At 50.9% G+C, this 13,583-nt stretch overlaps 1 protein-coding gene across 3 annotated transcripts in view; it reads left to right on the top strand.

Annotated features, from left to right (window-relative positions):
• The window catches only part of FITM2 (fat storage inducing transmembrane protein 2), a 22,997-nt gene continuing 9,414 nt past the window's right edge, over nucleotides 1-13,583 (top strand). Inside the window, exons 1-3 of one of the 3 annotated variants that reach the window (XM_084776206.1) lie at nucleotides 1-324; nucleotides 2,536-2,968; nucleotides 11,897-12,037. In XM_084776206.1, the coding sequence (XP_084632332.1) occupies nucleotides 152-324; nucleotides 2,536-2,968; nucleotides 11,897-12,022 (732 nt within the window). In that variant the 5' untranslated portion in view covers nucleotides 1-151 and the 3' untranslated portion in view covers nucleotides 12,023-12,037. Of the gene's footprint in view, nucleotides 325-2,535; nucleotides 6,520-11,896; nucleotides 12,038-13,583 lie in introns of those variants that run through there. The other 2 variants (XM_084776207.1, XM_084776205.1) reach the window with 2 other exon arrangements.

Here is a 13,583-nt window from a genome sequence, read left to right on the forward strand (position 1 = left end):
ACAAGAGGGAGCTCGCGACCCTTAGGGGGCGGGGCTTGCGAGAAGCACGCATGCGCCCGGAGGGAGGTGGTAGTACCAGCTCCGGCGAAGGGCGAGACGGTGGCCGAGAGGGCTCTGGGAGGGAAGCGGACGGTGGCCGAGAAGGTCCGGCATGGAGCATCTGGAGCGCTGCGCGTGGTTTCTCCGTGGGACGCTGGTGAGGGCAGCGACGCGGCGCTACCTGCCCTGGTCGCTGATCGCTGCCATGTTTATGGGCTCGCTCCTCAAGGAGCTGTCTCCGCTGCCCGAGTCCTACCTCAGCAACAAGCACAACGTCCTTAACGTGTGAGTGCCCTTAGGCTCCCCGTCCCCGCGCCCCAGTTCGCTGCCGGGGTGGGCGAGTCATCAGGAGGGAAGTCTCGTCTTGACAGCCGCGTTCGCGAACGTGTCGCGACGCGGGGACCCTGGGAAAGCGAATGGCACCTAGCATTTGAGGATTCCGATAGGAGGGCCGGGCTCTCGGGCGGGTCAGTGACGGGGTGGATTAATAGTGACAGTTTATATGGGGTGCATTGGAGCCTCTACTCCCCACTCCCAGCGTTAGGTGCTCGCCCCTGTCCTGTTTGGGGAGCTGTCACCTTCCTCCTGCCGGCTTATGAGACACCCCTCTCCTAACTCCTGTGGCAAAAATCCCACCATTGTCTTAAATACCACGTCTAGACGCACCGAGCACCCAGGAGAGCTTTTCCCTCCTGGCCCTATGTTGGTAGAAGCAGGAAGCCTTTCGTGTTAGTGACCTTTCCTCTGGATCTCCTTGAACTTTCCCAGTCCTCTAAAGTGCATGGCAGTTGCCCAGGAAAGCAACCCCAGCGACCTCTTCGGGACTTATCTCTAACTCCGCCCACTTTTCCCTAGTCCTTCATTGCACAGAACACCCCTGCAGCAACACAGGCAACTTGAAAGATGAGATTGCTCCCTTCATGTGAACTTAATGCTTCAGACTATTGTCTCCCACATGCCCGAGAGTCTACCAAACTCTTGTTGGCTTCTTAAAACCCTGTTTTCTTTTCTCTTTTTGGCAGCTGGGGCAGGTTTCTGGCAGACCTTGGCTTTGACAAGGCTTTCCTTGCGAATGCCTGTGAAGGTTTTAGTGACAGGCTCTTTAGTGGTATCTGAGAACCTACTAGAACCTAGGGAAGAGGCGTTCTGACCTTGCCCACCTTCCTCCTTACCTGCTCTTAGTGGCTGGGCTGACAATAGAGTGTGAGGTGGTAGTTGCCTCAGATCCCTCCCCCTCTTTTTTTTCGAGACAGGGTTTCTCTGTGTAGCCTTGGCTGTCCTGGACTCACTTTGTAGACCAGGCTGGCCTCAAACTCACAGCAACCCGCCAGCCTTTGCCTCCCGAGTGATGGGATTAAAGGCGTGCTCCACCACACCCAGCTCAGATCTCTTTTCTGTGTGTTTTCTGCCCCTCCCTGCCAGGTCAGCCACCTTTCATGGGCACAGGGGAGGCAGACATGGTAGGTGTTGCTTTATGTGGCCTGATGAGCCAGGAGCCCAGCAGCCTGGCATGCCAGTCTCTGTTGTTTAGGGGTAGCCATGGATTCTCGTGTTTTGTTCCAAGACCTGGCGCTGGTTAACGAGAGGGAACTGGCAGTGACTCATTGCATCTGGAAGAGATTTTAGGAACTGCTCGGTGCCCTCAGCTTTCCCAGCTGAGGGAACTGAGGCCTGAAGGTATAGTAATACATAGAGTCAGAGTCGGGATTTGAACCCTGGTCTTGTATGTTGAAGTAAAGCTCTTTCTTATAAGACTTACCAGCCTTGTAGGAAAGAACACTGGTGTGGTAGAAAAGGCATGGACTTTGGGGCTGGGCAAAGTGTGGCTCAGTCTGCGTTTGCTGTTGAGTGTGTAGCCTTGGCAAAGTATTCGGTTGTCTGAGCCCCCAGGGTCATGTAAAGTGGGATAAATGAGGGCCAGGGATGCGACTCAGTTGCAGGAGTGCTCTCCTAGCATGCATAAAGGTTTGATCCCCAATATGAAACCGGATGTGGTACCTGTAATGGCATTACCTGGGAGGCGGAGGCAGGAGGATCCATAGTTGAAGCCTATCCTCGGCTACATAGGCAGCCTGGGGCCAGCCTGGGCTATACTTTCAGAAATGACCCCTTCATCCTCAGCTAAGAGCGAATGTGCTGTGGGAGAGAATGTGCGTGACTCCACCTCACATCTGATAGACGCTCAGTTATCGCTTTCCTGAGCAAATAGTGCACCTGGAAAATTTCAGGCCCTGGATTTGAACCTCAGTCTGCCACTATGACCTCCAGTTGGGAATGACATCTCTGTGGCTCAGTGTCACGGGTTAAGTAGGCTCAGTACATAGGGAATAAAGCGTGTGCAAGCATGTATTGAAGAGTCAAACACGGTAGCTGTTTGGATGGGCAGCCTTTATCGATTTCACTTAGCTTCCCTTGGGAGCTTAGCTAGCTGAGGCACGGTGGCACTGCTCCTCTCGGCCATGTCTCTTCTTCACTTGCACTTTCCTCTTCTGTCAGGTATTTTGTTAAAGTGGCCTGGGCCTGGACAGTCTGCCTTCTCCTGCCTTTCATTGCCCTCACCAACTACCACCTGACGGGCAAGACCGGCCAGGTCCTGCGTCGGCTGAGCACCCTGCTCGTGGGCACAGCCATCTGGTATACCTGCACCTCCCTCTTCTCCAGCATTGAGCACTACACCGGCAGCTGCTACCAGTCCCCAGCCCTGGAGGGCATCAGACAGGAGCATCGGAGCAAACAGCAATGCCACCGGGAAGGGGGCTTCTGGCACGGCTTTGACATCTCAGGCCACTCCTTCCTACTGACCTTCTGTGCTCTCATGATCGTGGAGGAGATGGCTGTGCTGCACGAGGTGAAGACGGACCGCAGCCACCACCTCCACGCTGTCATCACCACCCTGGTTGTCGCCCTGGGCTTCCTGACCTTCGTATGGGTATGGATGTTTTTGTGCACAGCCGTTTATTTCCACGACTTGAGTCAGAAAGTGTTCGGCACCATGTTTGGCCTGCTGGGCTGGTATGGGACTTACGGGTATTGGTATCTGAAGTCTTTCTCTCCAGGCCTTCCTCCCCAGACCTCTACCTTGACTCTGAAACGAGATACTTACAAGAAATAAAAGAAGAGGAAAGGGGGGACAGGAGGACAGTGGCTAGCTGCTAGATTTTTCCACCTACTTTGTCCAGTGACTGGCTGAGTGGTAGGTCCCACTTCAGAGAGGACACTCACTAGGCACCTTTGGAGGTGGGTGGAGTCTCGGAAACAAGTTTAGTCCTCAGACTCTGCTGGTGGTGCCACCATGTCGCCAGCAGCGCCATTCCTGTCAGATCTCATCTCTGGCAAAGTTGTGTCCTTAATCTGTTCCCAGAGGGAGAGATAAGGCTCGGGCAGAGAGACAGGAGGCAGCCTCATTGAGTGGGTCAAGGGGAAACCAGAGCTTCAGGACGCCCTCTGCTGTTGTCTCCCTGGCTCTCAGTCTGTTTAGAGCTTAGTGGCCATGTTAATGCTGTTCTTTAAACAGTGTTTCCCCATGGCGGATCCTGAGATAAGCATTATCTCTGGCAAGCTCTTTCTTTTCTTTTCTTTTCTTTCTTTCCTTTTTTTTCTTTTCTTTTCTTTTTTTTTCTTTTTCTTTTTCTTTTTTTTTTGATACAGGGTTTCTCTGTAGCTCTGCCTATCCTGGACTCACTTTGTAGACCAGGCTGGCCTTGAACTCACAGAGATCCTCCTGCCTCTGCCTCCCCAGTGCTGGGATTACAGGCGTGTGCCACCGCTCCCAGCTGGCAGGTTTTTTTAAAAATTAAACACCTCAATGCCTAAAAGAGGCGGTAGCATCCCTATTCTCTGCAGAATGTTGACTGTTGCACAGGGCCTGATCAGTTCCCAACAGCCCCACCCCCACCCCTCCCCCCACAGTGCCTGGATGATTTTGTTATTTTGTTTTTCAAGACACCATTTCTCTGTGTAGCCCTGGCTGTTCTGGAACTCACTCTGTAGACCAGGATAGCTTCAAACTCATGAGGTCCTCTTGCCTCTGCCTCCCAACTGCTGGGATTAAAGGCGTGTGCCACCACTCCTGGCTACCTGGATGATTTTTATGTAGTGAACAGTAAGATTTTTCTGTTCACACTGTGTATCATTATGTGTTGGTTTTGGGGGCAATAACAGATAACCCCATTCCCCCCTCTTCTCTCTGGAGTGAGTGCTGTTTGGTTTTTAATCATCACTATGACGTTTGTTCTTTGTTGACAGTGTCCCAGTACTGCACTTTGGCATGTGAGAATTGTTTTAGGGTCTGTTTTGTTTTGTTTTGTTAGAACACTAACTTTATAAACCAAATTCTTGGCTTATTGTATTAAATTCCACCTCATAGGATTGTTCTCTCTATAGGAATAAAACTGGAGCCTTGGGGCATGGTGCTGCACGCCTTTAATCCCAGCACTAGGGAGGCAGAGGCAGAGGCAGGTGGATCTCCGTGAGTTTGAGGCGAGCCAGGGCTGCATAGTGAGACCCTGATTCAAAAAAGAAAGAAAGGAAGGAAGAAAGGAAGAAAGAAAGAGAAAGAAAACAAATCTGGAATACGGACACTTTCATTATTTGATGGGTTTGAGGCTGGGACAGTAATTCTGTCACGTGCTTGCTTGTACTGAGGATTCCAGAATTGGGTTTGGAGACCTCATAAGACCTCATAAGGCAAGTCCAACAGCCCAAGGGATTTTTAACCTCTGGAGATTATGATAATTTAGAAGTGATATAAAATGGCTCCCTCCAATGCCGGAAGCCACCCGGCATGCAAAGCCACCCATATTACACACCGTCGCCATGCACAGGTATCCACATTACACAGTGGTGAGACTTTTTGGCCCCGCCTCCTCATCCTCATTGCCTGGAATGGCGGCATTTCATACCTGTGGCAGTCTTTCTTTGCAGCACTTCCTGGTTTCCAGCCGTGTAATTAATTCTGTGGCCTTCACTGTGACTGCTAGGGTAAGAAGTCTTGTCACTGGTGTCCCTTGTGGCAGACTTCCAGTTTCTGATAAGAAGGCCCCTTTCCCCTCCCAGGTGATCTCCTTCGGCCTTTTGGATGATGGTCCTTGAAGCTGCTTTGCCACCTCTTCCCCAGTAGAGCTGGCTAATGGTGTTAACTGATAAGCTAACTGACTGGCCTAACTCACACTCAGATTAGGCGCTTGGCGCTTAGTAAATTAAGAGTAACTTCTTTCTTGTTATTTTAATTTAATGTTTTAAATTTAATTTAATGTTTTGAGTCAGGGTCTTACTATACAGCCCTGGCTAGTCTGGAACTCTCTATGGAACAGGTTGGTCTCAGACTCACAGAAATCCACCTGCCCCTGTCTCCTGGGTTCTGGGATTAAAGTATACTAAGGTTAAAGCCACCACATCTGGCTCCTAAGTAATTTTTTTAAAAATCTATTTAAAATCTAAGTTTTACATCCTGTTGAGCTACAGGTCAACTTGACCAATTACAATGTAAGATGTGAGGTGTTGTCACCAAAGGGGAAGAAAGGCAGGCAGTGTCACCATATGTTTTGGTGAGTTGACAGTGGCCTTCTGGGAGTTTCCACCCATCTCCCCAGGTAGGAATGGGCCTGGAGAAGATGGTAGAGCTGGTTACCAGATAAAGCCCCAAGCTTCATGTTCACAATGGAAGGGAGCTGACAGGCTGCATCCGGACACTCCATTGTCACACCGAGGCTCCAGGCCTTTTCCTCACGTGGCCTGACCAGGTTTAACATTCAGCTGACTACACCTGGGCACTCTGAGTTGCTTAGCATCCTCTTTGTATTAGAAATCGATCACTTGTGCTCAGTCTTGGTACTCCTCCCTTAACTCTCCTGGTGCCAGGGATGGAACCCAGGAATCCCTCTGTTCCTGAGCTACACCCTAAGTCCCTCAGAGTCCTTGGTTCTCCAGCATGCCTTCCCTCCTGTGTGAGGAAGTGTGGCATGGATGAGTGAGTGAGCTCGGGCAGCCATGAGATGCAGGTCAGAGTGTCACCATCACTCTCAAACCACCTGGCCAGTGCGCAAGCCTTGCCGCCCTTGCCTGTAAAGTGGAGCCAATTCTTTTAGCATTTAAAGGGGATGACATGTAAGATGCTGAACACGGATGCTACATAGACAATGTTCTCTCCATCTTTCTCTCGGCAGCATTTAGAATGTTCTGGAGCCAGTATCTTTTGAGGAAACACTCAGAGCCTTGGTCTCCCATTGAAATAGTCTCATGCCATCTTTCAGGGTGTCTGTTGTCCCTGGGTGTTAAACATGAGGCTTTGGGAGCATCTGACCAGCCATGCCATGCTATTTGGCTTCCCTGTGTGGAAGTTTGCTCACTAGCTTCCATGTGCATCTGTCACTGTCTGGGTACCAGATTGTATTTAGAGAATGGCTCGTGCCACTATTATGTACACAGAGAGCCCATGTGTAAACAAGCACATTAAAGTACACTGCAGATAATGGAATGCCACATTCCAGAGTTTGCTCTGCTTCTTTCTGTATTTGTTTTTAATTTGGTCTTTTTAACTTTTTAAATTAAGTGTGTGTGTGTGTGTGTGTGTGTGTGTGTGTGTGTGTGTGTGTACATGCATGCACACCATGGCACACATGTGAAGATCGAAGGACAACTTGCATGAGGTAATTCTTTCCTACCATGTAGAACTTTCAGGTCAAACTCAGGTAGTCAGATTTGGCAGCAGGTACCTTCACCAAGGAGCTATCTTGTTGATCCTATTTTTAAAACTATTTATTATTGTTGTGTGTATAAGTCATGTATTTGTACACATGTGCCATAATCTACATGTAGAGGTCAGAGGACGACTTGGTGACGTTGGTTCTCTCCTCCTATGTGGGCTATGAGGATCAAGCCTAGTCCTTTAGGCTTGACAGCAAAAGTTTTACCCACCGAGCCATCTCGCATGGTTAGACTCAGGCTGATTTCTGATCCTTTCGTAACTTGCTCTCATAGGAGGCATTTCATAGCTGGAGTTGCTCTGGCTGTTTCGCCTAAGTCCTCTGTCCTAAGTACAGATATTTTTTTTAAGCTTGCCTTACTCTTTTCTTGGCCGTTGGCTCCTGAGGTCTGGGTTAGCCAGGCCTGGGAGTTGTTCCCTTGGCAAAAGGACAGAGGTAGGCCTCACAGACAGAATGCTGAAGGGCAGCGACAGCCTACTGGGGTAAGGTCACTTTGCAGCCCTGGAACCCTTTGCACACAAAATAGCTTTTTGTGTCTTTGCACCCACTCACTGTCAGCCTGACCTCCTTGGCACAGCTAGGCAGTGTGTGTGTGTGTGTTGAAAGCCCATTGGATCCGAGATTAGAATCTTCTCACGCTATTTGGTCCTGCAGTAGCAGCCAACTCTAAATGCTGCTGCAAGCTAGATACAGGCGGGTCATCTTCAACTCAGGGGTTTGGACTCAGCCGTCCCCTTCCTAGCTAAAGCTGAGTGCAGAGCAGGTCTCTTAGTGCCGTCAGGTGTCCCTGCTGAGCGGGCAAGGTTAGGACCTGGGCACACTGAGCAGAGGACCTTCTACCCTGGTGATCTAGAAACGCATTCGTAGAAGGTAACGCTCCTTTTGATCTGAAAGGATGAAGAACAGTTCATCTCCTCCTCTAGGAAAGGAAGGCCAAGGCAGGGACGGCACACCCAAAGCCATGGCAGGTAGTCCTGTGACTTCTGTTCAGGGGAGGGTGCTTCACTTTCTTCTCTTTCAAAAAGCCCTGGAGACTGAGGAAAGCCTTAGAGGAGGTGGTTGGTGGAGCCTTGCTTTCATCCAAATGGCTCTGGGCTGCTGTTAGGATGTCTGGCTTGGGCAGAGCCCACCACTGCTTTTTCTGCTAGTCTGTCTGTCTGTCTGTCATCTTGAACCCTGGAATCTCCTCTACTCTCCCTTCCTCAGTTTTGTTTGGTGAAAAGCTCTTCCCCAGCTGGTTCTGACTTATTTTAGGAAACAGTGTGAAAAGAAACCACCACTTGGGTCGAGTGGCAGCTGACTTCCCAGTGAGTGGCGGAGAGAAATCTTTGGGCTGCAGCTGTTTACCGCCCACCTCTTTTGTTTTTGTTTTTTATTTTTTTCTCTCTGTGGACAACTGGATGAGTTCCGACCAGAGCACTTGAGCCCATGTGGGCTTTCTCAGCATAGGGAAGCAAACCTATTTCCCAACTCAGGCACCATGGGGATTATTCTCGAAACCTCTAGGGAGTGTCGGGGAAGTTTTAGTGCTGAATAGTCATGGCAGAGCTCAGGCACTCTCATGCTGTAGGAAAAAGGTCATCACCTGGTAGGTGATGACTTGGTAGTAGTCACACTTAACACATGCAGATCTAACTAGGGGTTATGCTGTGAAATACAGGAAGACTTCATGACAGCTGCCTGCAAAAATGTCAGGAACTCAGATGCTAATTAGTCACATACATGATTGTAGCTCCTTACTAATAATTGAGTGCAGTCACCACAAAGAATGAATGATGTATGTAGTGTCGACTGTGAAGGCAGAAGGGCTGGGCTGTGCGTCCTTGGCCAGGTGAACCCCTAAACCTGTTTCTGGAGTTCAAGCTGGGTTAACAGTTTCACTCAGCAGCCACGGGCTGGAAGGAAAGGGGCCTCAGTGTGCTGAAATCTACCAGGCACAGGGAACAGAGCATTAAGTCAGGGGGCACAGACTTGCCTTCTGTGAGTGCTACCATCTGGGCAGGTAGTGGAATGAGTGACCCCTAAAAGTTCATGGCCCATCCAGAGAAGAGTGTTCCTCAGTCAGTGAGTGACAAGTAACCAAGCAGGGCCATATTGAAGGTGCTGACAGCCACAGGGAACTGACGGCTGCCTGACACTGACCTCCAGCAGCTCGCTTGGGGCACAGGGCTGTGAACCTTCTCTCCAAACGCTGCTGCCCCTCCCTGGCTCCCTTCTCTGCCAGGTTCGGCTACCGAGTGTACATACTCCTGAGAGTCTGAGTGCCTAGGAGGTGAGAGGGTAGGGCACCAGGGAACTGCCTGGGTTAGATCTTAGTATCTAGGAGCAAAGGTGGTACCCTGGAGCTAGAGTTACACAGGTGCTGGGCACTGAACGCGGCTTCTCTGTAAGAACACTATGTTCTCCTTACCACCAAGCCATCTCTAGCCCCAGCCCCTGACATTTGGCTGTATTATCTCACCTCTGGTTCCTTGATACCTTGACCAAGAGAAAAAAAATAGCAAGGGCTTTAGCTCCGAACACATGTGGCTTCATAGCGCAGCACCTCCACTGTATAAGTCAGCTGTTGCTGCACTGATGCTTGGTAACAACTATCCCCAACCCCAACAAACTCCTTGACTGACATCAAATTCAGCCAACTGTAGTTCTGCTGAGTGCTACTTCGGGCTGGAGGTCAGGTGTGCTTATCTGTAGGACACACAAAGAGCTCAGTCCAGCTACACTTGTCTTGTTCTGTTTCCAGACTGAAAGGGTGCTGTCCTATGACACTATGACTATAGCAACTCTTTCTTCTTTTCTTTTCTTTTTTCTTTCTTTCTTTTTGTGTGTGTGTTGTTCTTTTGAGACAAGGTTTCTCTGTGTAGCCTTGGCTGTCCTGGACTCACTTTGTAGACCATGCTGGCCTCGAACTCACAGACATTCACCTGCTTCTACCTCTCTGAGTGCCAGGATTACAGGAGCGAGCCACAACACCCGGCTGACTATAACAACTCTTATAAAGAAAAGCATTGAATTAGAGCTTACAGTTCAGAGCTTTAGTCCACTGTCCTCTGGCAGGGAGCATGGCAGCCTGCAGGCAGACATGGTGCTAGAGAGGGAGCCAGGAGTTCTATGTCTGGATCAGCAGGCAGCAGGAAGAGAGAGTGAGCCACCAGGCCTGCCTTAAGCTTCTGAGACCTCAAAGCCCGCCCCCCAGTGATGCACTTCCTCCAACAAGGCCACACCTCCTAATACCACTCCCGGGCCTTTGGGGGCCATTTTCATTCAAACCACCACAGACAGCAACTGCCTGGCGCTTGCTCATTTCAAAGTGGTCACTTGGGTACCCACAACCAAACACAGAGTACATGTGAAGACCCTGCTCAGTTCACGCCCTTCACCAACCGGCCTGTTATCAGTGGGACTGGAATAAAGTCCACCTACAGTGGGAGGAAATTCAGTTTTGTTGCAAAGACTGCTCATGAAATTCAAATCCAATCTTCAATGTTGGTACTTGGGTACTGAACCTCAGTCTCTTCGTTGACGAAACAGAATTGTATGATTTTTGTGTAAAGTTCCTGGTAGATAACTTATCAACAAATAGAATTCTTGCTGAATAGTGCTCTCATTGTCAGCTTCGTTTCAGAGATGGGAGGACTGAGGCACTGTGGGCTCAGATTGCTAGAGAAGTGCCCAACAGGCTTCTGTGATACCAGAGTGGAGCCAGTGACTTTGGCAGTGAGCTGAAAAATATATGGCCTTTCACAGCCCTTGCTGTCTTCCTCAATAGCAGTCCTTTAGGAGAAAGCTGGACATATCTACCCACTTTGCCTCCCTCCCTTCCTCCCTTCACCCATCCGTCCCTCCCTCCCTCTGACCCTCTCCTCTCCTCTCCCTTCCTTCTTCCTTCTTCCTCCCTCCATCCCTCCATCCCTCCCTCTCTCCCTCCCTCTGGCTCCCTCCTCTCCTCTCTCTTCCTTTCTCCTTCTCTCCCACAACTGTCTCATGTAGCTCAGGCTGGTTTTGAACTCACTACGTCACCCGTGGTGACCTTGAACTCTTGATCCTCATGCCTCGTGCCCGAGAGCACCACCACAGCCACGTCATTGTGTCCTAGGTCCAGGGTCTCCGACAAGCTAGGTAACACACTACCAACAGAGCAGTGCCCCTGGCTCCAGATCTCTCTTAGTGGTAGAGGCCTTGGGACACTCCAGTCGTGTGGTGCTGTGCCCTCTGCAAGGCCCCCGCTCTCCATCTCCGTGACACCTCTAACCCTGCACAGAAGGTTGGGGTGTACTGACACTGCCTGTTAACGTGTGGGTTTTGTTCGTGGTATTCCCTTAGACAGAATGAGGCGAGACAAGGAAAGGGCTCTTGGCCCTAACTCTGGCACAGTGCGTCGTGACCCAACGAAGCACCCGTCCCTCCCAAGGCCTTAGCTTCCCTGTTCCCCTTCTCCTTGAGGCCGGAATCAGAGCCATCCAGCCTAGGGGAGGGCTCTCCCGTTCTCCCAAGCACTTTTTCCCATTACTTATGTGAAAAGCTGCTTCTCTCCCACCCAAATCAGGTTTCCCCTCCTGCAATTGGCTGCCCAACCAGAGACTGTGCTTCCCAGCCCCCTTTGCAACTGCATGGGGCCTTGCCATGCTTAGGCCTCACGCACGTGCGCAGCTGTAGCCCTCCTTCAGTACCCTAACACGGAAAAACCCGGGCTTTTTGTTGTTACCATCCAGGGTCTTTTTCAGATGCCTTTTCTCTGCCAGCTAAAGGATGAAAAAGCAGGAGAAAATCTTGGGCAGGTAGCCCTGGCGAAGTCTTGAGTACAGCCAACAGGAGACAGTCTCAGCTGTCTGTGGGGGCAGGGTGAGGAAACACTCATGGCCCAGACACATGGAGAAAAAATGCCTTCTTAAAGCAGAGATGGGCCTTGGAAAAACCACACACCTGGTCTCCTCTGAGGGCTGGGGCTTTTTAAGTTTCTGAAGGGTCTTCATCTCCTTCCTAATTTAGGAGTCTGACGAAAAGATGCTGATTGGTCCGCAGCTGTCGGTGTAACATGTCCTGGTCTGGCCTTGTCGAGCCAGCCCATCAGCAGGGGTCTGCTGGCAGGAAAAGAGGACCACAAAGCCAAGAGGTCTTAAGCTGCCAGGCTTTTGTTGTTGTTGTTGTTTCAGGTCAGCGAGGTGAGAGAGAAGCTAGCCATGCTGGAAGTCCTTTACCTTTGGTACCTAGCTGTGGCCCGGCTCTCTGCCATCCTCACCGCCAGGGCCTCCAACTCTTCTGGTTCCTCATCTCGATAGAGTTTTGGAGGTTTGACAGGTGGAACTCAGGGCCGTGCTGAGCGAGGCCCCAGCCCCTGTGGTCCGGATGAAGGCCGCGGCAGAGCAACAGCGCGGACTTGGGTGAAGGTGTGGAGGAGGGAGACCTTAGGACAGTCTGTCCTGCTCATCTTGCTAACAGGGATCTTTACCCTGGGGTTGTGTCCTTCCTGTTAAAACGCCTCAGAATTCACCCTCACGACTCAAAATTCTCCACCTCCTGTACCCCACCCCTCCCATCACCCACACGGGACAGCTCACAACAGTCTGTGACTCCGATTCCAGAGAATATGATGCCCTCTTCTGGCCTCTGCAGGCACTAGGCAAGTCCATGCTGCACAGACATACGTGCCGGCAAAACACCTGTACACATAAGAAAAAGAAAAAAAAGGGAGGGAGGGACAGTCCCCAACAGACATGTCACAGCCTGACAACCCTTCATCAAGACTCTCTTCCCCCGTGATTGTGATTGTAGGCTGTGTCAAGTTGATAATTAAAGCGAACACCACACTCCTCCTACTCCTGCTGGTGAGTCACCGCTCCCCTACTGCCCCTGCGCCCCGTGTACTGCGCTGCTCTGCAGCTCCCATGCTGGAGGCTTCCCAGGGCAAAGGACTGGGTCGTGTTTATAGTGCCTGGCCGGGGTGTGCACTGGGCATGTTTATGGTGACTTTCCTCATCTTCCTCCAGAGGTCCTGAGCCCACAGCCGCATTGGCCTTTTGCCCTGCTCTTCCTCCAGCAGTTAGAGGAGACACACACACACACACACACACACACACACACACACACACACACACAGCCGCATTGGCCTTTTGCCCTGCTCTTCCTCCAGCAGTTAGAGGAGGCACACACACACACACACACACACACACACACACACACACCAGTGCCCTCTCCAGCTTAAATCTTTAAACTTCCCAAACGGTCATCTTTGCTTCTCTCTGGAACTGACATGGTTTAAATATTCTTACCAGAGATCCTCCCAAGTGAAAGCCAGTTCCTGCTTCTAAGGCTAAGAAGAAGAGTTATGCCTGGTTTGGGATCTGGGAGGCAGCACACACCCATTTGTCTGCACTGCCAACCCTTGCTGAGTAGCCATAGCACTGCCAGCTTTGAATGGGTCCCAAGGCAGATTCAGGTTGCAGTTTAAGATGCTCTGCCAGCTTCACCTCATGACCCCACGGATCCAGTGGTGTTTACGTTCTCAGAGGTAGGCATGCACTATGGTACTCCCAGAAGACTCAGCAGCAAAATGCCTGTGTCCCACGATCACTTGGCACAAGGTCGCATCCTCCGCTGATCATTTTGAGAGGTAGCTTCTGAAGAGCACTGGGCCCTGGAAGAGACTGCACACATGACCACACCAAGTAACTATATAAGCCAAGCTCTCCGTCATGAACCGGTGTCAGCCACTCCCTGTCTGCCCATCCAGACCTGCTCGGACAGCAACACGTTATCATCAGGAGAGGGTGCGATGGCATACGTCCATTTTGCAGCATTCCTGCCTCTTTTTTTTTTTCCCTGCCTCTTCTTATCCTCCCC

This window comes from Acomys minous (assembly GCF_964271855.1).
Source record: "Acomys minous genome assembly, chromosome: 3".
Lineage (NCBI taxonomy): Eukaryota > Metazoa > Chordata > Mammalia > Rodentia > Muridae > Acomys > Acomys minous.